This window comes from Pseudopipra pipra, chromosome W, assembly GCF_036250125.1.
Source record: "Pseudopipra pipra isolate bDixPip1 chromosome W, bDixPip1.hap1, whole genome shotgun sequence".
NCBI lineage: Eukaryota > Metazoa > Chordata > Aves > Passeriformes > Pipridae > Pseudopipra > Pseudopipra pipra.
The window spans coordinates 20,261,383-20,289,374 of NC_087580.1; the positions used below are offsets into that span (position 1 = coordinate 20,261,383).

Here is a 27,992-nt window from a genome sequence, read left to right on the forward strand (position 1 = left end):
AATTATAATTTAGATTCACAATCAAAATACCATAAAGAGATAGCCAGGCAAGCCCTAAAGGCTATGAAAAACATTATCACTGCAGATCAAAATGATTATCTGTCCAACAGTGGAGAGTTACAAAGTTATACTGAGTTGAATTTAAGATGTTTGGACCAGCTACAGTCGACTTTAAATAAGCAAATTGAATACAATGAAGCCAGAGAGATGCTGTACAAGCAATTGGCTTTTGAAAGAGAAAATGCAAGAGCTTTGCAGAGCTCTCCTGCAAGAGAGAACTGTGACTTTACTGAGCTAGTGCAACCCTATCAAAAGGCTAACTCTGAGAAGCAGCTACCTGCCTCTCTAGCTGCAGCTTTAGATGCCCAGATAAGAATACACAAGGAAGTCAGACACACAACTAGTTGTTTTAGTTGTGGAGAAGTGAATCACTATCAGGAGAATTGTCCCTGGAAACCCCTAATTGCAACATTCCATAAACACCCTAGCAGCAGAGAAATGACTCAGTTGTACCAAGGGTGCCATACGCAAAACAAAAGATGTGCTACAAGTATTGTATTGCTTGTAATAGCATTGCTAGCTGTACTCTTTTTTAGCACTACTGTTCATGTGCAAAAGAGAAAACTACTTAAGGCAAGCCACACACCAATAACCAGCCCCCAAAATAACCATGTACCCTGTACCCCAAAGAAGGGTGACAGGTGGAAAACATTACAGATGCTAACAGCAGAACACGCAGTCAAAACACATGCAGAAGCCTTGCAGATTGGACTGCCTCTATTTAAAGGGTTTCTAGCAAATTTGTCACAAGTGGTAACTGATTCAAAAAACAATTCCTTTACCATTCTCTGTCACCCTGAGGATGCCCAGAAACCCCTCTTTCCCATCATGGTTTTAAGCAGTGCACAAACTATTCAAACTCACTGCTGGGCTGTACCTCCTCAGGAGATGCAAAATACCTCGATGAAGTATCAGACAGCCATAATACATCATTATGCAGAAGACACATTAATAACCAGTGCCACAAGAAATGAACTGCTAATTGTTCCTGCTGTTTTAACCAAAACTGCCCAAGGTGCAGATCTTCAGTTTGTTTCAGGAAGAATCCAACAGCCACAATTCTGGACTTGCCATGGAAAAGACAACACAGCAAAAAGCTCTACACAAGTGACGCAGCTCGAGGTAAAAAACATTTGTATTTACAGGAGTTGCAGAAACCTCAAAGGACTACCAGTTGCTTAAAACCGGTTTTAGCCATAAACAGAGGGGACCTACAACCTCTCTTTGTGTTGCTAGGGGAGAACTCCAACTTAAAGTCTGACAAATTGTTGATTACAGAGGCAAACCGAAAATTAGAGAATTATACCAAGGTAACAAAGAGCAAACAAAACAGGGGAGATCCTGAAAAGCAAATCTGCCTAGTTTTTGTTTCCAGCAGGTATGAAGCATTGCAGCTTTGTTTCAGTGGGATCAAACTGAGAGAAGCCGCTGTTAGTTCTAAAACAGCTCTTTCAGTCATACCCCACCACCTAAATCTGTGTAAGTTGCTATTGAGTTTGTAAGCTTGTCATTTAGGGCAGAGCACGACTGAGGATCTGGACAGAAGAAATCCTGCCTTTACCAACATTCCAGCTTTGAAAGGACAATTTGGATAGGATGACAGCTGAGGACGCTGGATTTCAAGATGCCCTGGCAAGTTTTGGTGGTAATATTTTAATCCATCTCCTTAAGCACAGATTGTGGCAGAATTCAACAGTTTACCTTTAAAAGTCACACCAGATGCAAAACTGAACCAATGAAAGGCCTCAGAGCCTTCACATATGCATCTAGGAAAACACAATATGCTGCAATAGACTTAAATAAATCCTGCCACGGAACAGTGAGAAAACTTCAAGCCATGAACTAAGCTCCTGTGTAGTTCTGGACTGATTGTCATTACCTTGAGAAGAATTTAAAACAATCCTTTGATGTTATGATTGTGCTTATTATGCTATGAAGTTGATAATCTGTTTTGAAAGTTAATTTCCTTGAGATATTGTTAACCCTTACCTGTTTTTTGAAATGCGTTCTGGTTGGTTCCTGTGAGTTACAAAAGGTATGATTTGTATACAAATGCACGCAAAATCACATCCTGACCTGCCACAGCCAATGACTGACAGAAACTGAAAAGCTGCTAAAGCAGCAATGTTTAACACTATACCCAGAGTTTTAAAGCAAGCAATTGCTTCATTCATTCTCCATCAGAATACAGGTTCTCTAAGAGACCATTCAAATAACAATCAATAAAGCTACATCATCAAAGTATGCCACACTGTCAAGAAACCACCCTAGAGAGTTAATAGCAAATGAGGCTTGGCGATCAGAGATATACATTTTTGAATTGGACATATTGAAATTGTACATGCAAATAGATATACATTCACAAAACATAACTGCCGCTACATTCACTAGACAAAACACAAAAGTGTAAAACACATGAGTTAGTTGCTTAGCAAACCTTTGGTACTCTAAAATAGATTAACATTTATAATAAGCTGTTAACTTCCTATGAAATAGGAAAATGCTCACGTCAAGCATTTCACACTAATCCATAAAACAGTAAAAACACATATTGAAACACGTGCTAAGTTTAAACAAAAGGGGGGAGAACTGGTGTAACCTGTAAGAACATCTGTATAAAGCCATGTATGTTATAAATTTTTGAGTTGTGACAGTGCTGAAAGAAGCAAGTCTGAAAAGCAGCACGCACCTCAGGCGTTTGTTTCTCCAAAGTTGCTAATCATAGTAAGATTTGATTTCAGGACAACGGATGAGATACCTAGGTTTGTGACATGGAGAGAAAGCTATGCCTAAAAGTTATAGAAAAGAACTTAAGCAAGTTTCTTCCAGGTGTGTAAAACCCTATTCAAATATGTGACCACAACAACAGGAACCAGAGCAACGCAGAAGTTTGGAAAAGAGTTATGTTATGTTTTCAAGTTTACATTAAGAAAGGACCAACGTGGTGAAAAGCAGTCTCTGGAGTGTGTGTGTGTGTTCATGTGTGTGTTCAGTGCGGTGGCCACCGATGTATGATATGAGTGTGTGAATGAAAATGGTTGTGTGATTGGTCAAATAATAAAAACCAAACACCTCACAAATAACACTACCTCAGCCACAGGTCGCTTTTGAGAAATTGTAGTTTGCTAAGATTACCCTGTTCTTAAATAAAGTTTGAAATCCCCAGTTATAAAAACCCTCAGATTAAAAAGTTATAAGTTTATACACAGTTAAGATAAGCCCCCAGTTAATAAAGTAATTATCCAAGTTGCACTACCCTATCGGAATATAAGAAGGTTTTAAAAAGGTTTACATTAGAGTTAAGCAACTGAGCAAGCAATGTGCCGGATCACTGCGAAGCTTAGTAGTTTTATAATGTTTTGATTGTTAAAATTGTTGTTTGCATTGTTGTTTGCATTTTTGTTCATACTGTTTTTGTGACTTCTTAATATAATTAAAAGAGGGGATGTGTAGGGGCGGGCCAAAGGTGGCACAGAGGATGTGCCCAGGTACAGAGCCCAAGGAGCATGCCCCAGAGTTAGTAAACTGGTTGGTTAAGAAAGTCACATGATCTGTAAGGATAAAAGGGCGCGCGAGTTCGAATAAAAGCTCTTTGTCTCACCACCGCACGAGGAGCATCACTTATTCCTTGTTATACAAGGGTCACATGCTACAATGTCATACCTTTGGTGTCGTTTGTGCATTCTTTTGTTACATTGCAGGTTAAATCCACCTTGGTTTTGTTATGATTAGAGCTAACCCATCCTGCAAAATCACTTGTATCAAGGTAAGGAATGCCAATAAGACACGTTTGAAAAGGCTCTGACGCTGAGGCTAAACTTAGACAGAACTCCAATTGACCTGTTTGGTCGGCAAACGTTACCCAAATGTTTTCTCTGGGCCCAACAGGGATACTAGGATGTCCTTGTGTTATCAGAATTGCCTTCAAAATCCAAAACCATAAAGAAATCATCATTCTCTTTTAAATTTTCAACCATGTACCTTTACAAAAATTTAGATATTGTTGTGGATACTGTGATTATATTTCCTGACACAAAGGTCTAAATATTTCTGTGGATTCCCTTGAAAGGGTTCATCAGGTATTATAACTGTTAAGGGTGTTCTTTTCTGACAACGGGCAGCTATTATCTTAATGCCTCATGATCCCTATGTGCTTGATAACATATTTTGTGTCCCAGCGTAAATATGCTAAAGCTTCTTGCTCACTGCTTTCAAATAGTTGCAAAGCTGCGTCTAGCGGCAAACCAGTGGTTTGTTGTAATTTGTACTGCCACGTTTCTAATAATATTATAAATGCACAAAGTTTACACCAGATACCCGATAGACTATATTGTTCTATCCACCACTTATTTCCACAAGTACGGCACTTAATAGCAACCCAAGCTAAGCATCCTGATTCCTTACAAGCAAAACAACGCCTAATTCCAAAGTCTCTCAGCGTAAAGTGATACAATGCACCTAATAAATGAATATAAGATTCATAAGTATCACTCTGCTGTATCTGTAATCGTAGATCTCTAGGCAGTCTTTTTATCTCACATAACTGTGGCAGCAACAGAAGATTGATCTTCGTCTCGATCCGTCTCCTTTCCACTTCTGTTGCCACCGGTGTTCGGAACATCCAGCACAGCTCGTGTCCACTTGGCAGGTATCCAAAGAGGTCCCTGTGGCGAAGATACACAGAGATAACCTCTACCCCAATACAATACGTTTGCTGGATCTTACCAAATACCTGTACGTGGATCTTTAAATCTTACCCACACTTCTGGTGAGATCTCTATTTTTTTGTTCTGTCATATAATGAGTTACTGCTGGGGGAACCTTCTGGTCCCCAAACACAAAGGTGATTTAGCACAAATAACACTTTGTTCAATTTTTTTTTTTTATATCTACAACTTGTCTGTGCTTTTCTAAATATGTTTTTAAAGTATGATGAGCCCTTTCTATAATAGCTTGTCTAGTGGGAGAATGAGCAATACCTGTACGATGTGTAACCTGCCATTTTTGCATAAACTGGTGTACTCTGGTACCTGTATAAGCAGGTCCATTATCTGTTTTCACCTGTTGTGGTTTCCGCATTACTGCAAAGCATTCACACAGATGTCTTTTAACATGCGGGGCTTTTTCTCCTGTCTGAGCTGTAGCCCATATGAAATGACTATATGTATCAATACATACATGTATATATTTGAACCTCTCAAAGGGTGCATAATGTGTGACATCCATTTGCCAGATCTCATTACTCTTCAACCCTCTAGGATTCACTCCCATACCTAATCCCACACCACTGTTATGATTGCTACATGTTGCACAGGATCTAACAATGTTTTTGGCATCATTTAAGGTGATATCAAACATCCTCTTTAGCCCTCTAGCATTTTGATGATACTGTTCATGATTTTTCTGTGCTTTGATAAATTCTTCTTCATCCTCTGCGGCCATAGAAACTAACCTGTCTGCCCTAGCATTTCCTTCACCCAGCCCAATGTCCCATTTATGACTTCGTACATGTATGACAGCATACTCATGATCTCTGTTAGTTACTGCTAACCATAACTGACAAAATAACTGAAATAGTCTCTTATTCTGAACTTCTTTAATTAGAGCTCCTTCTATCCTGTCTACTACTCCTGCTACATAAAATGAATCAGTAACAATATTAAGGGGTCTGTTCATGCTAGCTAAGGCTCTGACTACTGCTAGCAACTCTAAGGTCTGCAATGAGTCTGCGGGGTCTCCTGTTATGATTTCATGTTTCCATTCTCCTTTTTCTACCCAAGTGAGAGCTGCTGTATGAGATTTTTTGTCAGCATCTGTGTAAACTGTCCGGGCATGTGGGATTGGCTGCTCCTGTTTCTTAGGTTTCAGTATCCATTACCAGGAGCCAATCCATGCCGTAGGAAGATTGTTCAATTTACTGGTAACTATAGGACATGATAGCCCTAATAATGCTCCCTGAAGATTTTCATCAGTACACAAATAGCAATCAAGAACATTTTTTTGCATTGGCAATCGTATGCGTACAGGTTCCTGAGCATCAATCTGTAATACATGCTCTCTACCCTTTTTTATTAAGGCTGCCAACATTTCAATTTTTTGTAAAAGTGTTTTAGACTGTTGTATGCCAGTTGAGAGCCACTCTATGACACCTATATCCTCCTCCGTTTCTGTTTGTGACTGTGTAATGGCCCCTAATATATACCGTTTATTAGCCCAAGAAGTAAGTTCCAAAGGCAGGTCCCACTGTCGCCTTCGGACACGGCCTTGAGTAACACAGTCTACAATTTGTTGGAGGATACGTTGTTGGTGCTTTGTTACAGTAATTTTTGCTGCTGGGTCTGTTCCTCTTAATAGGGTTCGCAGCTCAACCAAAAGGTTAGTAGGGATTCCCACCACTGGACGCAACTATTGTAAATCCCCAAGGAGTTTTTGTGCATCATTTACAGTGCGTAATTTTGTCTGAAGCATCAATTTCTGTGGGATAACAGCATGTCGAGAAATAGTCCATCCCAAATATCTCCAAGGTTCCGTTGTCTGGATTTTTTCATCTGTTATCATTAATTTAAATTGTTCCAAATGTTTACGAATTATTTGTATCTGTTGGGGTACAAACTCTTCAGGTTGACAGAATAAAATATCATCCATATAGTGATAGATTATGCAGTCAGGCCATCTATGTCGTAAGGTTTGTCATGCAGTGTCCACATATAGTTGACATAGGGTAGGACTATTTTTCATCTCTTGTGGTAATACTGTCTACTCAAACCTTTAATCAGGCTTTTCTCGATTGATGGCAGGTAATGTAAAAGCAAAACGTTTAGTGTCACGAGGATGTAATTGAATTGTAAAGAAACAGTCTTTTAAATCTATAATCAGTAAAGACCAGTCCATAGGAATCATTGCGGGATTCGGTAGTCCAGGCTGTAAAGCCCCCATGGCTTCCATTTGTGAGTTAACTGCTCGCAGGTCATGCAATAATTGATATTTTCCAGGCTTTTTCTTTATTACAAATATGGGTGTATTCTAGGGACTAGAAGAAAGTTTTAAATGTCCTTGATCAAATTGTTCTTGTACTAACTGATGAGCAATTTCCAGGCTTTCCCGTTTTAGAGGCCATTGCTTAACCCATACCAGAGTATCAATAACCCAAGTAATAGGAATTGGGAAAGACCAAGCAATGGCTATTCCCCCAAAGGGTGATCATTGGAGAGATCATTCCAATTTGTGTTAAAACATCTCTCCCTGTTAGGCATTGTACTGTTGGTGGAAGTTGTACAACAGACAGAACAACATTAGCTACACGACCCTCCACTTCTATACTTATAGTAGGAGTTCACATAGCAATTGAGGCACCCCCAATGCCAGTCACAGTTGTAGTAGAAGGTTGCAGAGGCCAATGTTTCGGCCAACAATGAGGTGCTATGATACTAGAATCTGCTCCTGTATCTAGAAAAGCATCCAGTGTTTTTGTTTGATCTTTCTAGATAATTGTAACTTTATGTTTGGGTTGTTCACTTAAATCTAATGTCAATAAGGTTAGTCCTTTTGTAGAACCAAATCTACGATCTCCTCGTTGCATTAATTGTCAGTCATTGGTCAAAGGTTTTGTTAACTGGGGTAAGGGTATTAATTGAGCAATGCGTTGTCTTTTAGGAATTTTCAAAGGTGGAAAAATGGTATATGCCATAACCATTATCTACCCAGTATAATCAGCATCAATAAGTCCAGGCAACACAAATAATCCAGCAAGACTAGCTGATGATCTTCCTATCAGCAGCGCACCAAACACTTGTTTATTTATTATTAAAGGTCTATAAATCCCGGTGGGAATCTTTTGAGGTTGAGTGGATAGCAAGGTAACTTCTACTGCTGTTGCTAAATCTAATCCGAGGCTGCCGGCTGTGGCAGGTTGTAATCCGAGACTATTGGTTGAGGTGGTTTGTAATCCGAGACTATTGGTTGAGGTGGTTTGTAATCCGCAACTGTCGGCTGGGGTAGACTGCAGCTGTTTTCCTGTCCGTGGAATGGATTGTTCGGAGAGAAACTGGTGGTTGGAGTTATCTGTGCTGCAGTGACGACTTGTGTCCGCGCACGGCCACTGCAACTCTTAGTGCTCCGTCGTGAGTTTCCCGAACGATTTCGGCAGGCAGCAGTGTTGTGGGTGGAGCTTTGGCACTGCTGACACCAAATTTTTGTGGCTCGGCAGTCTTTTCGGAAATGTCCAGTGGTTCCGCATCGGTAGCATTTTGATCGAGTTTTTCCTTCTGCAAAATTATGTGCCTTTGCCTGAAGGGGTGCAAGAGCAGCTAAAACTTGAGCCTGAGAATTTTGAGCCTGCTCCTTAAGTCTTTTAGCTAAGTCTTGAATAGCATTAACTAAAAATGCACTATCTCCTGTAGGGATAGTTAACGATTTTTCCAATACTTCTTCTATAGTCTAGTTAGGACCTTCATTAGCAATAATCTGCTTAATAGCATTAGAGGTATTTTGTAATATGCACTGTTTCATTATAGCTCCTCTCATCCAAGAGCTAACTCCTGCCTTTGCAATTGCTGCAGTTAACCTATTAACAAATTCACCAAACGACTCATTCTTTCCTTGTTTCATGCTCATATACATAGGCACTCCGCCTGGCTCTTTCACCTTATCTAAAGCTTTTCTAACAAGTTCCATCGCTTCTCTAACCTTATCAGGCCCGATATGAACTTGTGCTTCAGTTCGAGTATATGGCCCTAACCCCATTAACTCATTTGCTGTAACACCGTGTAAAGGGTCTCCTGGTAGTCGTTGTTCAGCTACACTTGCATTAACAAATGCTTGCCAATGTGCATTAAATAGTAACTGTTGGTGTTCTGAAAGTATCAGACGGGTTATAGAACGAAGATCTGATGGTAATAGGAGATGTGTACTCCAAAAGTAATCTAACATTTGTTTAGTTGGCTCCCCATGCAGTCCATATTCACTAACCGTACTTGGCAGCTGTGCTAACAGTTTCCAATCTAATGCAGTGATAGCAGCGTTCATTCCTCCCTGCCCATCCTGATTATATATAACAGGAAAAGTCTGAGAGTCTACAGCCTGCAGCCCATGAGAATCACCCTGTTCCATGCAGTGCCTAGCAATAGCAGCCCAAGTCTCTCTCCGCTCTTTCGCCATGGCCCCCGCCAGGTCACTGAATGCCCCAGGGACAGGCTCCTTGGTCAGCTTAGCAGGAGGAGGAGGTGCTGGCTCTACTGCTGGCTCACGTTGCTCTTGCGGCACTACAGGCTGATCGGATGACACGACAGGCGCTGCAGATGCCTCTGACTCTAATTGCTTATTACCACAAAACTCAGAAGGTGCTGAGGGTGTAGAAGGGAGTGAAACTGTTTGCACAGAGGGGGGAGAGGGTTTGTACAAAAACCAATCAGTAGTTTTATACTCTTTATTCTGATGTCTTCACACTCTGTGCCTGCTCTGCTGCCCTGCGTTCTACTTCATGTTGTAACAATGTATTATGAACCACCCTCCAAAGCTTCCCCAGCTTTTTTGCAAATTTATCATCATCTAAAACAGCTTCACATATTTTATCTCCGAATTTACACCATTCCTATAAGGAATGCACGGTATGAGGATTAATAAAACAACCCTTAGCATATCTAAAAGTAAGCAACTCTGGGAGTTCCTTTTTTAGACCTATATCTTTAATACCTTTCCTCTGTAAAAATTCGGAAAATAAACTATATGCTGCTTCCCTATCCATACCTATTTCAGCGCTGTTGTAGCTTTTCAGGGTCTGGCAGCACGTACGGCAGAGCTTGACTATACAACGCTCCGGGTCCGAAGTTGCACCTTTATGCCAACTTTTTTCGAGCAGCCTCGCTGCTTAGGCTCCGACACCTTGCCATCTCAACCGTGACTCCACCGTTTCTTTAAGAAGTCTTCTTTTATCGAGAAGTCGGGGTCACCATTTTTTGTAGACGACGGGATAAAGACACTTTTAGATTACAGAATTGATCAATAACTTATCCAACATTATTGCTGCATGCTTGGTGCTTATAAAGGTTACTAATTAGCTTCATACATATTACAAAAGCTAAGCTCATCATTGGCTTCTAATTACCTAAGTTATATTTGCGCAAATGCTGTTTCTTTAACCTTCTTATGGTTACTTGTTTGCTATTTGCTCTGCTTTCCCATCCGCTGATATTATTCTTCTGTCACGTACCCAGTTTCTCAGATACAGTGACCTTCTAATAGTTTTCTCTTACCGTGGGACCAGAGCTATAGCATCTCTCTCATGTCCTCTTTCCATCAACCATGTTTCTGTAATACTTTCCACATGTGGGTGTCAAAGTCCCTGGAATGTCACAGTCCCTGGAATGGCAAAGTCCCTGGAATGTCACAGTCTCTGGAATGTCACAGTCCATGGAATGTCACAGTCCGTGGGTGTCACAGTCCGTGGAATGTCACAGTCCGTGGAATGTCACTGTCCATGGGTGTCACAGTCCCTGGAATGTCACAGTCCGTGGGTGTCACAGTCCCTGCAATGTCACAGTTCATGGAATGCCACAGTCCGTGGCTGTCACAGTCCCTGGAATGTTACAGACCATGGAATGTGACAGTCCGTGGCTGTCACAGTCCCTGGGCGTCACAGTCCCTGGAATGTCACAGTCCCTGGAATGTCACAGTCCGTGCAATGTCACAGTCTGTGAAATCTAACAGTCCGTGTCAGAGTTCGTGGAATGTCAAAGTCCCTGGAACGTCACAGTCCGTGGGTGGCAAAGTCCTTGGAATGTCAAAGACTGTGGAATGTCACACTCCGTGGAATGTAACAGCCTCTGGAATGTCACAGTTCATGGAATGTCAGAGTTTATGGAATGTCACAATCCGTGGAATGTCACAGTCCGTTGAATGTCACAGTCCATGGAATGTCGCAGTCCGTGGTTGTCACAGTCCATGGGTGTCACAATCCGTGGAATGTCACAGTTGCCTGGAATGTCACAGTCCGTGGAATGTCACAGTCCCTGGAATGTCACAGACCGTGGAATGTCGCTGTCCCTGGAATGTCACAGTCCATGGAATGTCACAGTCCGTGGAATGTCACAGTCCGTGGGTGTCTTAGTCCCTCTAATGTCACAGTCCGTTAGTGTCACAGTCCATGGAATGTCACAGTCCCTGGAATGTCACAATCCCTGGAATGTCACTGCCCCTGGAATGTCACAGTCTGTGTAATGTCAAAGCCCCTGGAATGTCAAAGTCCGTGGGTGTCACAGTCCGTGGGTGTCATAGTCCGTGGAATGTCACAGTCCCTAGAATGTCACAGTCCCTGGAATGTCACAGTCCGTGGGTGGAAAAGTCCTTGGAATGTCAAAGACTGTGGAATGTCACACTCCGTGGAATGTAACAGCCTCTGGAATGTCACAGTCCATGGAATGTCAAAGTCCGTGGAATGCCAAAGTCCCTTGAATGTCACAGTCCCTGGAATGTCACAGTCTGTGGAATGGCACGGTCTGTGGAATGTCACAGTCCCTGGAAAGTCACAGTCCTTGGGTGTCACAGTCCCTGGAATGTCACATTCCGTGGAATGTCACAGTCCGTGGGTGTCACAGAACCTGGAATGTCACAGTCTGTGGAATGACACAGTCCTTGGAATGTCACAGTTTATGGAATGTCACAGTCCGTAGGTGTCACAGTCCGTGGAATGTCACAGTCCGTGGAATGTCACAGTCCCTGGAATATCGCAGTTTATGGAATGTCACAGTTTATGGAATGTCACAGTCCTTGGGTGTCACAGTCCGTGGACTGTCACAGTTGCCTGTAATGTCACAGTCCATGAAATGTCACAGTCCATGGGTGTCACAGTCCCTGAAATATAACAGTTCATGGACATTTCCAGTCTGTGGAATGTCACAGTCCCTGGGTGTCACAGTCCCTGGAATGTCACATTCTGTGGGTGTCACATCCCATGGAATGTCACAGTCCCTGGAATGTTACAGTCCGTGGAACGTCACAGTGCGTGGGTGTCACAGTCCCTGGAGCTTCACAGTCCCTGGAATGTCACAGTCCGTGGGTGTCACAGTCCGTGGGTGTCACAGTACGTTGTATTTCACAGTTTCTGGAATGTCAGAGTTCCTGGAATGTTACAGTCCCTGGAATGTCACCGTCCGTGGAATGTCACAGTCTTTGGGTGTCACAGTTCGTGGAATGTTGCAGTCTGTGGAATGTCACAGTCCGTGGGTGTCACAGTCCCTGGAATGTCACAGTATCTGGAATGTCACAGTCTTTGGAATGTCACAGTCCCTGGGTGTCACAGTCCGTGGAATGTCACAGTCCCTGGAATGTCAGAGTCTGTGGAATGTCACAGTCCGTGGGTGTCACAGTCCCTGGAATATCACAGTATCTGGAATGTCACAATCTTTGGAATGTCACAGTCCCTGGGTATCGCAGTCCCTGGAATGTCACAGTCCCTGGAATGTCACAGTCCGTGGAACGTCACAGTCCGTGGGTGTCACAGTCCCTGGAGTGTCACAGTTTTTGGGTGTCACAGTCCGTGGGTGTCACAGTCCCTGGAGTGTCACAGTCTGTGGAATTTCACAGTCCGTGTGTGTCACAGTCTGGGGAATGTCACAATCTCTGGGTGCCACAGTCTGTGGATGTCACAGTCCCTGGAATATAACAGTCCATTGAATGTTACAGTCCGTGGGTGTCACAGTCCGTGAGTGTCACAGTTCCTGGAATGTCACAGTCCGTGGAATGTCACAGTCCATGGGTGTCACAGTCCATGGGTGTCACAGTCCGTCAGTAGATGAGAGGGAGAAACTGGGTGATGGAGAAATCAGGAGAGGGAGAAAACGGTAGAGGGAGACACCAGGAGAGGGAGAAGCCAGGCTGGCCCAAGCTGTAGAAGATCCACCTCCCCTCGTCTGTCCCTGCAGCCCCAGAGGGGTGAGGATCCCGCGGTCGACCTGGAACAGGCGCAGGCGGGAGCTGAGCTAGGGAGGGAACAACCCCTGTCCCGAGGCTTTCTGGTGCCTCTCACCCGGCACTTCCCACGGGCTGTGACTTCCCATGGTAGGGGGGGAAAAAAAAGTGTTTTCCCCTGAATTTAAAATAAAAAAAAAAGTAGTAACCCCGAGGGGGTGGGGGGTTGTTGCTGTTGACCCAATCAGCCCCCTGTGATGCCAATTTTATGCCCCCAAGAAGGCACGAACGAGAAACTGCTCAAAGTTTGTAACTTTTAAGCAGGAGGTATTTTATTCTCGGTATTTTATTGCCCTGGGAAACCGCTTCGGTCCAGCAACTCGCAGCTGGACTTTTATACCATTTTTGGCAAGTAATTGCATAATCCAAAATGAATATTCATGATATTGTAACAGACATTTTTAATATTCATAACAGGTGGGGTTTAGGCGGAGTTCGGGGTGTGGTCTTCAATTTGGGGAGAATCTGGGAGGGTCGTTCCTGTTCTTCATCCTTATGTGCCCCAGCCCAGCCTCCGTCCTCTTCATGAACTTTGTGAACTTTCCTACTTTGGCTCCCTTTCTAACCTATCTGGCAGAAGTTCCTGACATCTTGGTGAGATGTACCCATGTTTTGACTCACTTTCCTTCTCTATCAGCCCTTGTTTTCCTTCTTTATACTTAATTTAGCCTCCTAGTTCCTTCTGTGTTCCTGTGTCACTGTGTTCTGCAGACCTTAATGAATTATTGCCTCCGCTGTTTCTAAGACCGAGTTCTCTGTGCTTTTGCTTAAAATCTGTATTCTGAATTTTACTCTCTGCTTTTTGTATTGCTGTGTTACATTTGCTTCATCTGCAAAATGAAAACATATCACAGCAGACCGGGAAAGAAGGAAGATGACGGAGATGGAAAAGAGGCAGCCATGCTCTGAGACCACAAGCAGACGGGCCAGTGGTGGAGGAGCACTGACCAGGGAACTGTGGCCCAGAGCCAAAAAGAGAGAACGAGCAGCAAAGATGGAATTGCAACCAAGCTGAGAGACACAGAGACGTCTGACGGAGAGAGAGAGAGAGAGAGAGCTCAGCTCAACAGGGACAGTTTTGGGGGTAAGACTGAATTACTTTCCCAAGCCCTGAGACCTCCTAGAGAGGAGGGGTGGACTTCCAAACCCTTAGGGAGTCCCGAAATGCAGCAGCATCGAGAGAGAGAGAAGAGCTGAGAGTTCAGAGGCGTCCTGAGAGCTGGACCAGGACGGAATGCGAAGGAGGTGGCCTTGCCCTCTGCTGCTGCCCCGCTGGCAACTGAGACAGGGCAACTGAGACAGAGCAAAAGAGGTCTGGTGGAACACTTGGGGCAAAGACTGAGCTGAGAGCTGCCCTAAACGTTCTGACTCAGGAGGAACTCGAATCTGAGAGCTGAGAGCTGCCCTGAACGTTCTGACTCAGGAGGAACTCGAATCCCCTGAGAAAGGGACTTTCATGGGATGTCTTGCACCCCACGATACGACCGTGGTGAGGTGAGTTTTGTCCCTGCTTTGCGAGAGAGACCTTGGGCTGGAGCCAAAGGGCTGAGAGGGGGGAGACAAAACCCCTGTGTTGTAATGAAGAGAGAGGGAGATTTTCCAGCTACAACAACTCCAGCTACGACTGCTGCCTGGAGGAGGAGAGACACTGCTGCCATCAAAGTGGAAAGGATCTTTCCTTCTTCCCCTCTGAACTTTTATTGGAGGAAAAGGAGAGATTTGATCCAATTTAAATATATTGCTTTACCATAGGAGAGAGAGTTAGAATTGTGTATATAATGTATTATAGTATTTATTTGTGTAAGGAATAAACTGTAATACAATTCCCTTCCCACCCTACTGAGTTGTGTCGTGTCTGGAAAACCCTCTCACGCTGAAGCCAATCGTGGGAGGGGGGGTTTGGACTTGGAAATTGGATTTTTTGAGGGTCTCAAAGCAGGACATCCAGTTTCTTCATTTACCTCTTCTGTTGGTTGCTCTCGCTCTGAGGGAGGGCTGATATAAGACCTGACACGTCTAGAAGGGATTCATGTAATTTACTGGATACACAGACATATCCCCTCCCCCAGAGTACGAGATCTGCTGGTCCTGACTGTGGGAAAAATCCCTCTTTTAAATTTAGAAACATGGCATAAACTCAGGGAACAAAGAAACAAGTTATTCGGCGCTCCGGGTCCTTCCCTCACCGGGTTTCCAGGAAGAAAGACCCTTTGGCTTTACACCTCACACATTTTATAGTTTTACAAACTCCCACCTTTTTTCAGATAATATATAATATATATATATAATATATATAATATATATAAAATATATAAATATATATTATATATATAATATATATTATATATAATATATATGTAATATATATTATATATATTTTATATATATATATTCATTTTTGCCTAAAAAGGTTTCTTTTCTCCGAAAAGGGGCTTTTCTTTTATCCCGATTGCCTGCTGGGCGTTGCCTGTCAAGGATTGTGGATCTTCCTTTGTTCTCAGCCCGAAGAGAGAGAAGAACCCCTTTTGTACAAAAATGGTCCCAAAAGATTTTAAGAACTGCATTTCCCTTATCCGACCGAAAAAGACCCTGACACTCAAGTCCAGGTTTTTTTTTTTTGAACTTGGATATCTTACAACCCATAAAAAATAGTATTTTTATTTCTTATTTGACCATTGCCCTGATATTAAATATTTTATCATGGCCGGTGGTTTGGGAGATGAAAGTGTCTGAGTTTTGTGTTCGTACCTGCTGTGATCTGTGTCATCACCATTTAAGAAGTTTAGGACATGTGATGCTTTCCACGGGCCTTCCTGGGGGCTGTTCGGATACCACTTTGAGGAATTGCTGCATTTAGGTTGTAATGACAGAGACAGAAAATGTGTTATGAGATTAATTAAGGGAGAGAAGGTATCAGGCTCCGAGAGGCCTGTTTGTCCTTGGTGTGCTCTGTCCTAATGAAAGATAACAAAAAGGTTGGCCTAGTAGTCATAAATTAGATAAGATGGATATTTGGGGGGGTTGGACAGCTGAGTAAAGGGGTTTTTAGTAAGACTTTCACACGTAGTCAGGAAAAGTTGAAAAGTTCATGAAGATGAAGAATAAGAAAATGACCCCTATGAGCCTGAAGAAAATGGAACGAGTCTCAAGAATTTACCCAAAATAATGACTCCGTCTCAAGCTCCACCTGAACCCCGCCTGATATGAATATTATAACTAGGTGATGTAATTGTAATGAATATTCATGTCAAATATTGTAATCCCTCACCAAAATTGTATAAATTACCCGACTTTTCACTGAGAACTTCAGAGCTAGTTTGTCCAGCGTGAGCTTGCTAGTTCTCCAACGTTGCTCGAAATAAATACCTTTGCTGCTTAAAGACTTAAAACTGTCTCTGAGCAGTCATTTTATGCTGTTTTGGGCATCAGTAGGGCCTGCACTCCCGCCCCCAGGGCCCCCCAGACCCCAGTGGGTAGCAAAGCCACTGTGGGAGATGTTATTGGCTCTCTGAAGCCTCCCCCCGATCGCCGCCCCTTGACCGACATTCGTTAGCCCAGCGCTTCTGATGCCAATTTTGTGCCCCAAAAGGCGCAAGGAACTGCTCAGAGACAAAGTTTTTAGTCTTTAAGCAGCGAGGTTTTTATTCAAGGCAACGTTGGGGAACTCCCAGCTCGCCCTGGACAAAGAGTCCCAAAGCAGTCAGTGAAAAGCTGGACTATTTATACAATTTTTGTGAGGGATTACATCATTTTCTCATGTATATTCATATTATTGCAACATCTAGTTATAATATTCATAGCAGGTGGAGTCATGGGTGTGGTCATCATTTTGGGGAGATTTTCGGGGGTACATCCTGTTACTTCAGCCGCAGGCGGTCTCAATTTTGCTCCTCTTCCTCGGTAAACTTTTGAACTTTCCTAAATTTGGCTGACTCCAACATGTATTTGGCAGGAGCTTCTGATATTTGGCAAGTGTTTCTGGACCCTGGCCCTTTCTCTTTCCCCTTATCTCCCTGTTTTCCCTCCATATGTCCATTTATGTGTATTTATGTGCATTTTTGGTGCTTTCTGTTTCTCTGTGTACTCACTTTATGTTCTCTTTGTGTCAGTCTCAGCATTCTTTGGTGAATTATTATCTCCGTTAGTCCTTGAGTTTTAGTTCTTTATTCCTCTATTCAGAGCGCTGGACAAACTGCTCTGTCTCTCCAGTGGATTTACAGGTTTTTATACAATTTCTTACAGGTGATTGCAACATGTTCATACATATTCATATAATTGCAACATCTAATTGTAATATTCTCAATAAGCAGAGTCTAGGCGGAGTCTAGGGCATGGTCTTCGATTTGGGGAGAATCTAGGAGGGTCATTCCTGTTTCTTCATCTTCTTGCCCCTGGCCCAGGCTCCATCATCTTCATGAACTTTTCAACTTTCTTGATTTTGGCAGACTTCATGGTGAATTTTGCAAGATTCTTGGACTCGAGCCCCACTTTGCCCCCTTATCTTACTTAAGTCAGGTGTGTGTGCATTTTTCCAGTGTACAGTACCACTTAATCTCTATCTCTAGGTTCTGGCAGCACATCCTAGCTAAGTATTGGCAAAGTTCTTTGTGCTCTTGTTTATACTTATATTCCTATATTCTGACTTATATTCCTATATTCTGACTTATATTCTGATTTTTACTCTCTCTCTACCTGCTTTCTAGGCCTCGTCTGGCTTCACAAGCCCGGACCATTTCAGCTCTTGTGCATTGCTCACACTCGGGGATGGACTGCAAAGCCCGTTGGCAATCATTGGTGGCATTTTCATAAGCGAGCTGCCTGAAAAGCAGCTCTGTCGCTTCCTCATGGTCAATCTGCCTTCCTAAGGAAGCCTGTGAATGGTCTAGAAACTGGGAGTGTGGCTCAGTGGACCTGGGTATAACCTTGGAAACGGATGGATTGGAGTCTTTGTCCGTGCTTGGGAGTCTCCATCCTGTCCTCAGTCCAAGCTTTGCCATCACCTTGGGTATTTCTCGGGGGTGTCTGCTGAAACAGAGCAAGGCCTGAAGAGTTAACTCAGAATGCATGCTTTGAGCAAAGAAATAAAGAATCAAGATTCAAGGACTAACAGAAGATAAAACTTTACCAAAGAATGTTGACACACTGACACAAAAGAACACAAAGTAAGAGCACAGGGAAATAAAGAACACCAAAAATGTTAACACATATACATAAATAGACATAACGAAGGAACACAGAGAGATAAGGGGAAGGAGAAGGGCCAGAGTCCAGAAACTCCTGCCAAATACATGTTGGAGTCAGCAGAATTAAGGAAAGTTCAAAAGTTTACCTGAGGGAGAAGAGCAAAAAGACGACCCCTGAGGCTGAAGTAACAGGAAGTGCCACCGAGATTCTCCCCCAAAATGATGACCCCGCCCCTGACTCCGCCCTAACTCCACCTGCTATGAATATTATAACTAGATGTTGCAATAATGTGAATATGCACGTAAAAATGATGTAATCTCTCGCAAAAATTGTATAAATAGTCTAACTAACGCAGAGCAAGTTTTGTGTGGTGCGAACCACCTTGCTCTCCAACGTTGCCTAAATAAATACCTTGCTGCTTAAAGACCAAATTCTGCCTCTGAGCAGTTCCATTGCGACTTTTTGGGCATCACTACTTGGGACTTGGGTGTTGAACGTGTCCCCTCCCCTGCAAAGTGGGTGTAGGTCATCTCCACTTGTGAATTGGTTGGTTTGTTCTCATAAGCCTCACAGCTCTCTCCAAAGTCTGCGAGCCATGAACTGTGTGGTTGTTAACACTGTTTTCGGCAGCGCCTTCCAGCCGTGGGATGTGAACACACACGCGCTGCTCAGGGTCTCCAGGGAGGTAAACACGTGGGGTGAGGAAACACCACTCTGCTTAACTGTCTGCCTCAGCTCCTTAATCACGTCACATGACAAGGTTTGGTGCTGAGGGCCCTGCCGGGGCCGATAAACTGCAGGGCACACGTTCACTGCTTTCCGATCGCCCACGTGTGACGTTTCTTCCCAGTACCTGTCCCACACGCCCGTGGAAGCACCACCACATGACCACGTAACGGATTCCCCTTCTGCATCCTCTAGAGACTCGCTGTTGTGATGGTTTCAGTCTAGGCCTTCCTGGAGACCAGCTTGTAACCGAAGTGAATCTGAAAAATTGGGTATAATGAACTGCCCAGAGGCTTTTGATCTTTGAGCAGCAAAGGTATTTATTGAGAGCGCTATTGCTGGAAAAACCTGCTCAAAGGCTTCACACAAAATCAACAGTTTTTATACAATTTTTGTATATGATTAAATGCATATTCAAGTGCTTACAACATCTATCTATACATATTAATAACAGGTGGAGTATAGGTGGAGCTCAGGTGGGGCTTGGGGCGGTGCTTCTCTTGGTCCTCAATCTCGGAGGTAGTTCCATTCTTCCTCCCTGGTTCTGGGGGCTTAAACTCGTCTTCCTCAGCTTGACCTCTCTTCTCTTCCATTGTTCTTGACCCGCTCACTGAAGCTTAGAAAAAGCCCTGGTTCCCAGCCTATTTCTTCTATTCAAATGTCTACCTTATCCTACTGCATCTTAATTTATTACCTCTAGGTCTATTCTATGTTTCTTTTACCATTCTCTTAAGTTTTGGTCCAGTAAGTAGAACAGAACGAGCACAGATCATTTGGGATGTTGGGAGCTTGTTAGCAGGCCCAAATTTCTCAGTTAACTATTTTGGGCCTGGCCTCCTGTTTCAGAAGGAACGAGGGAAGTGACCAAGGAAGTATTCCGTATGTCATGGTTCGAAATTGGCCCCCCTTGAGAGGCTGGGGGCTCAGAGGTGATTGGGTGCCAGGACAGTGTTCCCTGGAGAGCCAATCACCACTCATGTTGTTCACTTCTGCTCAAAAATCATATATCACAGCACCGGGAGCGGTTGGCAGTGTGGTCTTGGTTGTTGTGCTGTTGGTGTCTGCTGCGTGTAGGTGGTGGGGGGTGGCTGGCGCCAGGGGGTGGCTGGGCTCCCTCTCTTCCCCTCCGGGGGGGAGGGGGGAGCCCTGCGACCCCCCAACTCAGTCTTTAGCTAGAGTCAGCATTTTGGGGTGTGTGCTGTGAAGGAAGAGATTCACAGCACCAGAGGTAAGAGGAGAGGGGCAGGCTTTGCAGCCAGGCCCTCTTCCCCCTCCTTTTCTGCAGTGAAGCTGTAGAGGGGGGGCTTTGAGGCTCAGCCCTGAAGCTGAGCCAAGTGGACGGGCCGTGGAGGTAGGCCTGGCGCTTGGGAGAAGGGTCCCAGGCAAAATTGGAGACGAGCCAGGAGCTCAAGAGTTGCCAAAGCTGACCGGAGGCAGCTGAGAACTGATGTGGTGGAATGAAGATTCCAGGATGTGGACGCTTGATAAGCTACGCTACAGCAGCCTACAAACCGAGGTGAGACCACGAGCAGAGAGAGATCGCACAGCAGCAGAGGAGCAAGGACTCAAAGCTATCTTCTCGGACTTCATGAGGAGAGACTGCAACAAAACAACTGCTGGAACTTGGTGAGAGGGGGACTGTTCAGGAGCCCAGGACACTCCCACAGCAAAAGACTGTGTTACATGTCAGCCTTGAAGGCTGCTCCTGGACTAAAGTTAAAGGAGGGGCTTGAAAGGACTGACTGATAGTTGCCTTTAGTTTGTATAGTATTTATTTGTGTAAATAAATGTATATACTTCCCCCTTCCCCCACAGAAGCCTCTGGTCTGAAAGTTTCTCTCCAATGTTAGGATGAATTGTTGGGAAGGGGTGGGGGAAGCCTGGAAATTGGATTTTAGATTTCTAACATGGCTCAAACTGCCACACCGTGCTATTCCTTTACATAACCCAAGGTATAAATTAAGCTGGCCAGAGAGACCTCGCTCTCTCTTCTCCCGGCGAGGTTTGGGAACGGCAGGTCCCTGTGTCAGCCTTGCTGATCTGGAGCTGAGGCTGCAGCGACTGCTGTGTCTGCCACGCGTGAGGGGACAGCGCTGGGCTGGGTCCGGCCGTCCTGCTTTTCTCAAGGGAGGTGGTGAGATTTTGCTAGTTCTTTATTTTGCTGGTTACTGGGTTTTTCAATTGTGGGGTTCCTGTCTTCATACGTACATAATACCTTAATTGTATATCTGTAATATATGTAAAATACATATATTTTATATAGATTCTGCTACTCCGTTTTTCTTCTTCTCTCTCCTCTCAGAGCTTTTCTTCTGTGGTCCGTGGGGTTTGATGGGAAGCCAACTACAACCGGCTCCAGCTGTCTGCTCATCATACTCATCCCCCACCCCATCCGGAGGAATGCCAGAACGTGGCGGCAGCGAAGTGAAGGTTTCACCTCCGTTTTGCGGCGGGAGCAACGCGGCGGCGCCCCTGTGGCCACGTGTTTACCGCGAGTCGGTTGTGCAACTGATGCCGAAATTTTGCCCCAAAAGGCACAGAGAAACTGCTCAGAGACAGAGTTTTTAGTCTATAAGCAGAAGATATTTATTCAAACAATGTTGGGGAGCAGCCAGCTGGCGCTGGACAAACTGCTCTGAAGCAAGCAGTGAACAACTGGAGTATTTATACAATTTTTGCTAAAAGATTACATCACTTTTCATGAATATTCATAATATTGCAACATCTAGTTATAATATTTGTAACAGGCAGAGTTGAGGTGGAGTCAGGGGTGCAGTCTTCATTTTGGGGAGGCTTTCCAGGGTACATCCTGTTACTTTGGCCTCAGTGGTCCTGAATCTACTCCTCTTACTCAGGTGAACTTCTGAACTCCCTTTAATTTGGCTGACTCTCACATGTATCTGGCAGGAGTTTCTGATATTTGGCAAGAGTGCCTAGTCCTTGGCTCTTCTCCTTTCCCTTATCTCCCTCTGTTTCCCCTCCATAGATCTATTTTATGTGTATGTCAGCATTTTTGTTCTCTCTGTTTTCCTGTGTACTTCATGTTCTTTGTGTCAATGTGTTTAGCATTCTTTAATGAGTTATTATCTCCGTTGTTCCTGAGACTTAGTTCTCTATGCTTTTGCTCAGAGTATGCATTCTAAATTAACTTTCTAATTCTTGTTTTGCTATCCTACATTAGCTTTGCTCTGCTTTACAACCGGCGGGGGTGGAAGTGGACGTACCTGCACTTAAAGATAAAAATAAGACGGAAAAAATTGTTTTAAGCTAACACCATTTATACAATATATACTGGTATATATTTAACAACAGTAGTGTGTTACTAAAAGGTTTGAAAAAAGTGTGTAAACTTAAAAAATGTGTGTAACAGTATAAAAAGTAGATCCCTGTGTGCCTTCTTTTCTGTAGTTTAGAAATCATTGCGCTAAGTGTGATAAAAGTATGTTAATGTAAACAATGGATGCCTTTTCTGCCATTTATCTGGGGACAACGAGGATGAAGAATAAAGCCTCAAACTTATAATGCAGTCAGATTGCCTTTCTTAACAACTAAAAGACAGCCAAAAAAGTGTAAAACTGCATTAGACAGATTTTAGGCATCGCAGATAAGAGGCCTTCGCTCTCTTCTCTCTTCCGGTGGCCGAAGGCGACAGGTCTCTCTCTGCAGACGGTCTTTGCTCGTCTAGGCCAGGGCCTGCTGCTCCGACCTGCCGTTATCGCTGTTCTGTTTGGGAGGCGTGGGGAGTTAGTTCTGTTGTCTTGTTCAGGGAAGTATTTCATTTGGGTTTTTTGTCGTATTTATTTGCTAGCTTTATAGTAACGGTGGATATTTGGGAGGCTGTCACTGAAGCTCTTCCCACATTACCCACACCGCCCCGTGGAAAATCCAGTAGTGAACAAAGCTGGGTCGGTGGCCGTGGTGAGCGGGAGAGGCTGCACTGCGGCGAATGGAGTCGCGCTGGCAGTTGCAGTGGCAATGCCAAAACCGGCAGGAAATAACTGCTCAGAGACAAAATTTGGTCTTTAAACAGCAAAGGTATTTATTTTGTGCAACGCTGGAGAGCTCCCAGTTCGCCCTGGACAAAATAGCTCTAAAGTTTTCAGCAAAAAGGCAGGTAATTTATACAGTCTTGGTGAGGGACTACAATATTTTACGTGAATATTCATTACAATTACATCTAGTTATAATATTCATATTAGGCGGGGTTCAGGCAGAGTTTGAGGCAGAGTCATCCTTTTGGGGAGATTCCTGGGGGTTGTTCCTGCTTCTTCAGCCTCATGAAGGTTGTTTCTCTGTTTCTCATTGTCAATGAACTCTTCAACTTTTCCTGTGTGCTGAGGTCTTGCTAAAAACCCCTTAGCTCAGGTTTTCATCCCCCTCAAATGTCCATCCTATCTAATTTATGACTACTAAGCTGATCTCTTTGTTATCTTTCATTAGAACAGAATATACCAAATGCAGGCAGGCCTCTTGGAGCCTGGTACCTCCTCTCCCTTGGCTAATCCCATAACACCCGTTCTCTGTCTCTGCCACCTTTAACTTAGATGCAGCATTCCTCAGAGTGGGATCTGTGGACTCCTTCTCAGAGCAAGATTCCAGCATCTAAAAATCCTGGCTCTGTTTCAGCGGGCGGGAGAAGCGGTGCCGTGGCAAACCTGGCAGCCGGCAGGGCAGCAGCTGCAGCAAACAGGGCCGCGCCAGATACTGGTGAATGCTGTGAATGGAGCCCCTGCCACAGACTCCACGCCATGCACCCCCCGCCACACGGCGTTACCGCGCCGACCCTCCCATCCCCTTTCCTCTCCCTGTTGTGAGAGACCTCCCACGCCCCCATTTCCGCGCCACGTGTCCGGGGAGACCACGCGGGTGTACCAGGAATGCTGATATTTTTTGGTCTGTGTTTGGCCCCAGCCACCTGTAGTAGTTTTTATTCTCCCTGCCAAATTCATTGATAAAACAGTGAATTCGTCCTTGGAGGGAGAACTTCTGTATAAACTATTTTAATTGGTGTTCTACTATTGGTTCATTGTCTGCCAAGGGCATTTGAAGGAGAAATGGAAAAGGAGGGGAGGAAGGTTTGACCCCCGACTCAATTAGGAAAGACCCCCAAAGCATCCTGCACGTGTGTTAAAGGATTTCCAAAGTTCTCACGCGTGTGCTGAAGGGATGAACTTACATAACCAAGGGGGTGGGATTGAGAACCTCTGGTGGGGCAGTACTGGCCACACCTTCCCGGGCAGAGGTGCTCAATTGATCGTGTAAAAGCAGACAGGTTTTCCGTTGGGCTTGGCTTGCTCTACACGAAGGATCAAGTTGCCTTTAGTGGGGACGCCTGCTATCGTGGGAGCCTGCTAATCCTCTAGAAAATGCTGCTGCTGCAGAGGTTTTATAGTCTCTCGAGTGGGTAAAGATCATCTCATAAATGACACTTAGGTGAGTAGGGTATCATACTTTCCTCTTTGGTTTTCTCCTTCTCCCGGGTGCCCGTTTATGTCAGCCATTTTTTGTAATAAATATTTGTTTTATTGAGCTCCAACGGTGCCTTGGTTTTCAAGCTTCAGCACGTCTCGAACCCTCCATAATACAGCAGGGCAAGCAGGTGTAGCAGTTTGTTTGGATACATGTCCGGAATAAAGACAAGTGCCAGAAATATTCAAACACACAAAATATCTTTTATTACAGCGAGAATAAAAATAATAGTAATGAACTTAGCAAGAGGAATTAAAAACTAAAAAAGGATACAAAATAACTACCTTATCGGGTGGCATTAAAACAAATACTACAAACAGCATTTAATACAGTATTAACTAGTGAAAAGGGATACCCAAAAAGGATCTTAACACAATATTATGGATAACACCATATTGGTTAGTAAAAAGGGAAACTAAAGGAAAAATACTATAAACATAAAAGGGGAGTTAAAGGAACACTAAAAGGATATTAAAAAGTTTGTTCTCTCAGTTGCTTCTTCTCAATAACCTGTGCTTAGCCACACAGACAGGCCAGGGCTGTCAGGATCTGCAGCAGCTGGTCGGTGCCCGTGCTTAGCGGGCGTCCCCGCGGAGCAACACAGTCTCGGTGGTAGGATGAGGATCGCTCAGCTCAGCAGCTCTGACACCCCATTTTTATCAGTTTCACATTACACCACGTAGGGCCAGTACCCAGTATAAGGTGATGCCTGAGTGGCAGCCAAACCCCGCCTGATCATCACCTCATGGCAACAGTCTGCGCATGCCCTACTTGTAGGGCAAGGGGCCAGCGACCCCTGCCCACATCATCTTCCTCCCATCATTTTCTTTCTCACCCCTATGGATGACCTCTACCATTGCATTTCAAGGGTAGATGTATCTATCTTGCAATATGTAGCAAAACCAAGGAAGAACTCAGCTCTGATAATAGGGGATATCAGGCTGACTTGCTAAAAAGCACAATGGACCTTACAATTAGCTTCTGCCATGAAGTTACATTGTACCATACTCTAGCTGGTTTCACATCCTAATATGATCCCGTTCTCACGCCTCTGTGCTCCATTGATCATCTAATTCAAAAGTACCCCCTTTACAGCAGGGGCTGCAGGAGGGACAGGGGAAGCAGGGCCCGTTGCTGCGGTTGGATTTGCTCCCCCGTAGCGAGCATATAAGGCCATCGTTATTTCCTTCCATGCAGCCCAGTTTTTAAATGCCTCCAACGCCTCCAGAACTCACTTTTTTGATGAGTCCATTTCCAATTCCTCCTCAAGATTGTATCTGATGGGTTCCAGTTGATGGAAGTGCCGGTTCATTTGTGGTGCTCCAATTTAAGAGCACGAACGGTTTATTTTCTGCTACGTCTTTGTCCAGCGTTTTTAAGAATTGGCTGACAGCTTCAGCTTCTTCTTTAATTTCTGGGGAACACCTCCCCTCGTGGGTGGGAATACATCCCTCCCATCCTAATAGGTCACCTCTTGTTTGCTGAAGCCGGATTTTTCTTCTTTTGTCCCTTTTTTGTCCTCTTTCCCTTTTTGTCCTGTTTCTGCAGAGGTGACTGATGCGCACAATTTGTCGAAGAGCTCTTCCTTTTTCCTTGGAATTCCATCAGGACAGATGCTATGGCAAGATGTCCCAAGGCCTTTGGCCTCTGGTTACCGACGCCTGTTGAATGTCCCGATTGGGGCGGCCATTTAGAGCATTTGTCTTGCACGAACCCAGTCGACACGGGGGTGCAGTAACCCAATTAGCTTTATTAAGATCAACACAAGCTTATACAGACACTTCAAACGGTGACATGGGACCTCCTCAAGCACTCCCATCCGAGCACTTCACTGCGCACGTGCGACAGAGACCGAAGGACTACGAGTCCCAGGATGCCCTTCGGCATTCTTCCTGGAATATGAACTGCTACGGGAATGAGCCACTTTGAGGGGACACATTGATCCCGCTCAACTTTTGGGGTGCAGAGCTGGGAGAGACTGGAATGTTAATGGTCCACGGCTCCAACACTCTCCCGTTGCAGAAGCAGCGGGGGCTTTGCTGCCCAGGGGCAAAGGAACCGCCCGGGGAAGGGGGGGGAACATCCACCCCTGGAGGGGACAGGCTGGGCTTGGAGCCAGAGAGAGGAAGTGTTATTTTTATGGTTTCAGATCACTATAGACAGGAGTCAAAACTGCCTCAAACCTACTCTACAGGGAAACAAAACTGATCTAAACTGAACCCTACATATATATATATATAGAGAGAGAGAGAGAGAGATAAACTAACTCTAATCTTCCCCAAGGGATCAGTTAACAAGACCCTGGGTCACCCTCACTGTCAGAGGGGTCAGGACAGGGGCTGGACACAGGGGTCACCAGGTGTGTGCCCAGTATGGATCACCTGGAACAAGGGTCACCAGGTCTGTGCCCAACGTGGGTTCCTGTGGATCACCCAACGGGGGTCCTTCAATGGCTGATGGAGTTGCAGCAGCAGCAGCAGTCGAAGCTCTTCCTGCAGTCGGGGCACTCGAGGCGCTTCTCTTACCGGTGGGTCTGTTGATGTTTGGTCAAGGTACCGCTCTGGGCAAAGCTCTTCCCACACTCCCCACACTTGTAGGGCCTCTCCCCGGTGTGGATGCGTCGGTGGGTGACAAGGGAGGAGTTCTGGCTGAAGCTCTTCCTGCAGTCGGTGCAGCGGAAGGGCCTCTCATCCATGTGTGTCTGCTGGTGCAGGAGGAGATTGGAGCTGGTCTGAAACCTCTTCCCACATTCCAAGCACTTGTGGGGCCACTCCCCGGTGTGAATGCGCCGGTGGGTGACAAGGGTGGAGTTCTGCTTGAAGCCCTTCCCACAGTCAGTGCAGCGGAAGGGCATCTCATCCGTGTGCGTCCGCTGGTGCTGGAGGAGATGTGAGCTGGTCTGAAATCTTTTCCCACATTCCAAGCATTTGTAGGGCCATTCTCCGGTGGGGATGCGTTGGTGGACGAGGAGGCTGGAGCTCATCCTGAAGCTCTTCCCACACTCCCCACACGTGTAGGGCTGCTCTCTGGTGTGGATGCGCTGGTGGCTGCGGAGGGTGGAGGTGTCACTGAAGCTCTTCCCACATTCCCCACACAGGTAAGGCCGCACCCCAGTGTGGATGCGCTTGTGTCAGATCAGGTGGGAGCGGTAGTTGAAGCTCTTCCCACATTCCCCACACGTGTAGGGCCATTCCCCAGTGTGGATGTGTTGGTGGATGAGGAGGTGGGTGCCGGCCTTGAAGCTCTTCCCACACTCCAAGCACCTGAAGGGCTTCTCCCTGCTGGGAGGCTGCTCAGGGACCACCAGATCAGAGCTCCCCCTCAAGCTCTGGCCGCCTTCCCAGCACAGGCTGGGTCTTTCCTCCTCAGAGCACCCTGGGCTGGCTTTGGAGCCCCTCCTGCGGGAGGATCTCCGGCCCTTTTCCTCCCCGCTGCCTTCCTGTGCCGTGGAGCCCTTCAAAACGGCCTCTCCCACCAGGGTCTGCTGGGGGGATTTGTCCTCCGGGCTCTCCGTCCTCACCTCGGGGCCTGGGGCAGGAAGCAAGAAGGACAAGGAGGGGATTTGCCTCCGGCCCACAGGGAAGGCCAAG

At 45.1% G+C, this 27,992-nt stretch overlaps 3 protein-coding genes across 3 annotated transcripts in view; 1 reads left to right on the forward strand and 2 right to left on the reverse strand.

The window, feature by feature from the left end:
* Nucleotides 1-27,992, forward strand: part of LOC135405349 (zinc finger protein 70-like) — a 431,851-nt gene that overhangs the window by 206,895 nt on the left and 196,964 nt on the right. The gene's annotated exons all lie outside the window — the stretch shown is intronic.
* Nucleotides 24,586-27,532, reverse strand: LOC135404909 (zinc finger protein 664-like; the record flags this gene model as incomplete). The annotated part of the gene is made up of 1 exon (XM_064639638.1): nt 24,586-27,532. A coding segment is annotated over one exon (609 nt), but the record flags the coding sequence as incomplete, so codon positions are not given.
* The window catches only part of LOC135405331 (zinc finger protein 239-like), a 169,957-nt gene continuing 169,397 nt past the window's right edge, over nt 27,433-27,992 (reverse strand). The window contains exon 5 of the mRNA XM_064640008.1: nt 27,433-27,930. Coding sequence (XP_064496078.1) covers nt 27,533-27,930 — 398 coding nt within the window. The 3' untranslated portion in view covers nt 27,433-27,532. The remainder of the gene's footprint in view (nt 27,931-27,992) is intronic.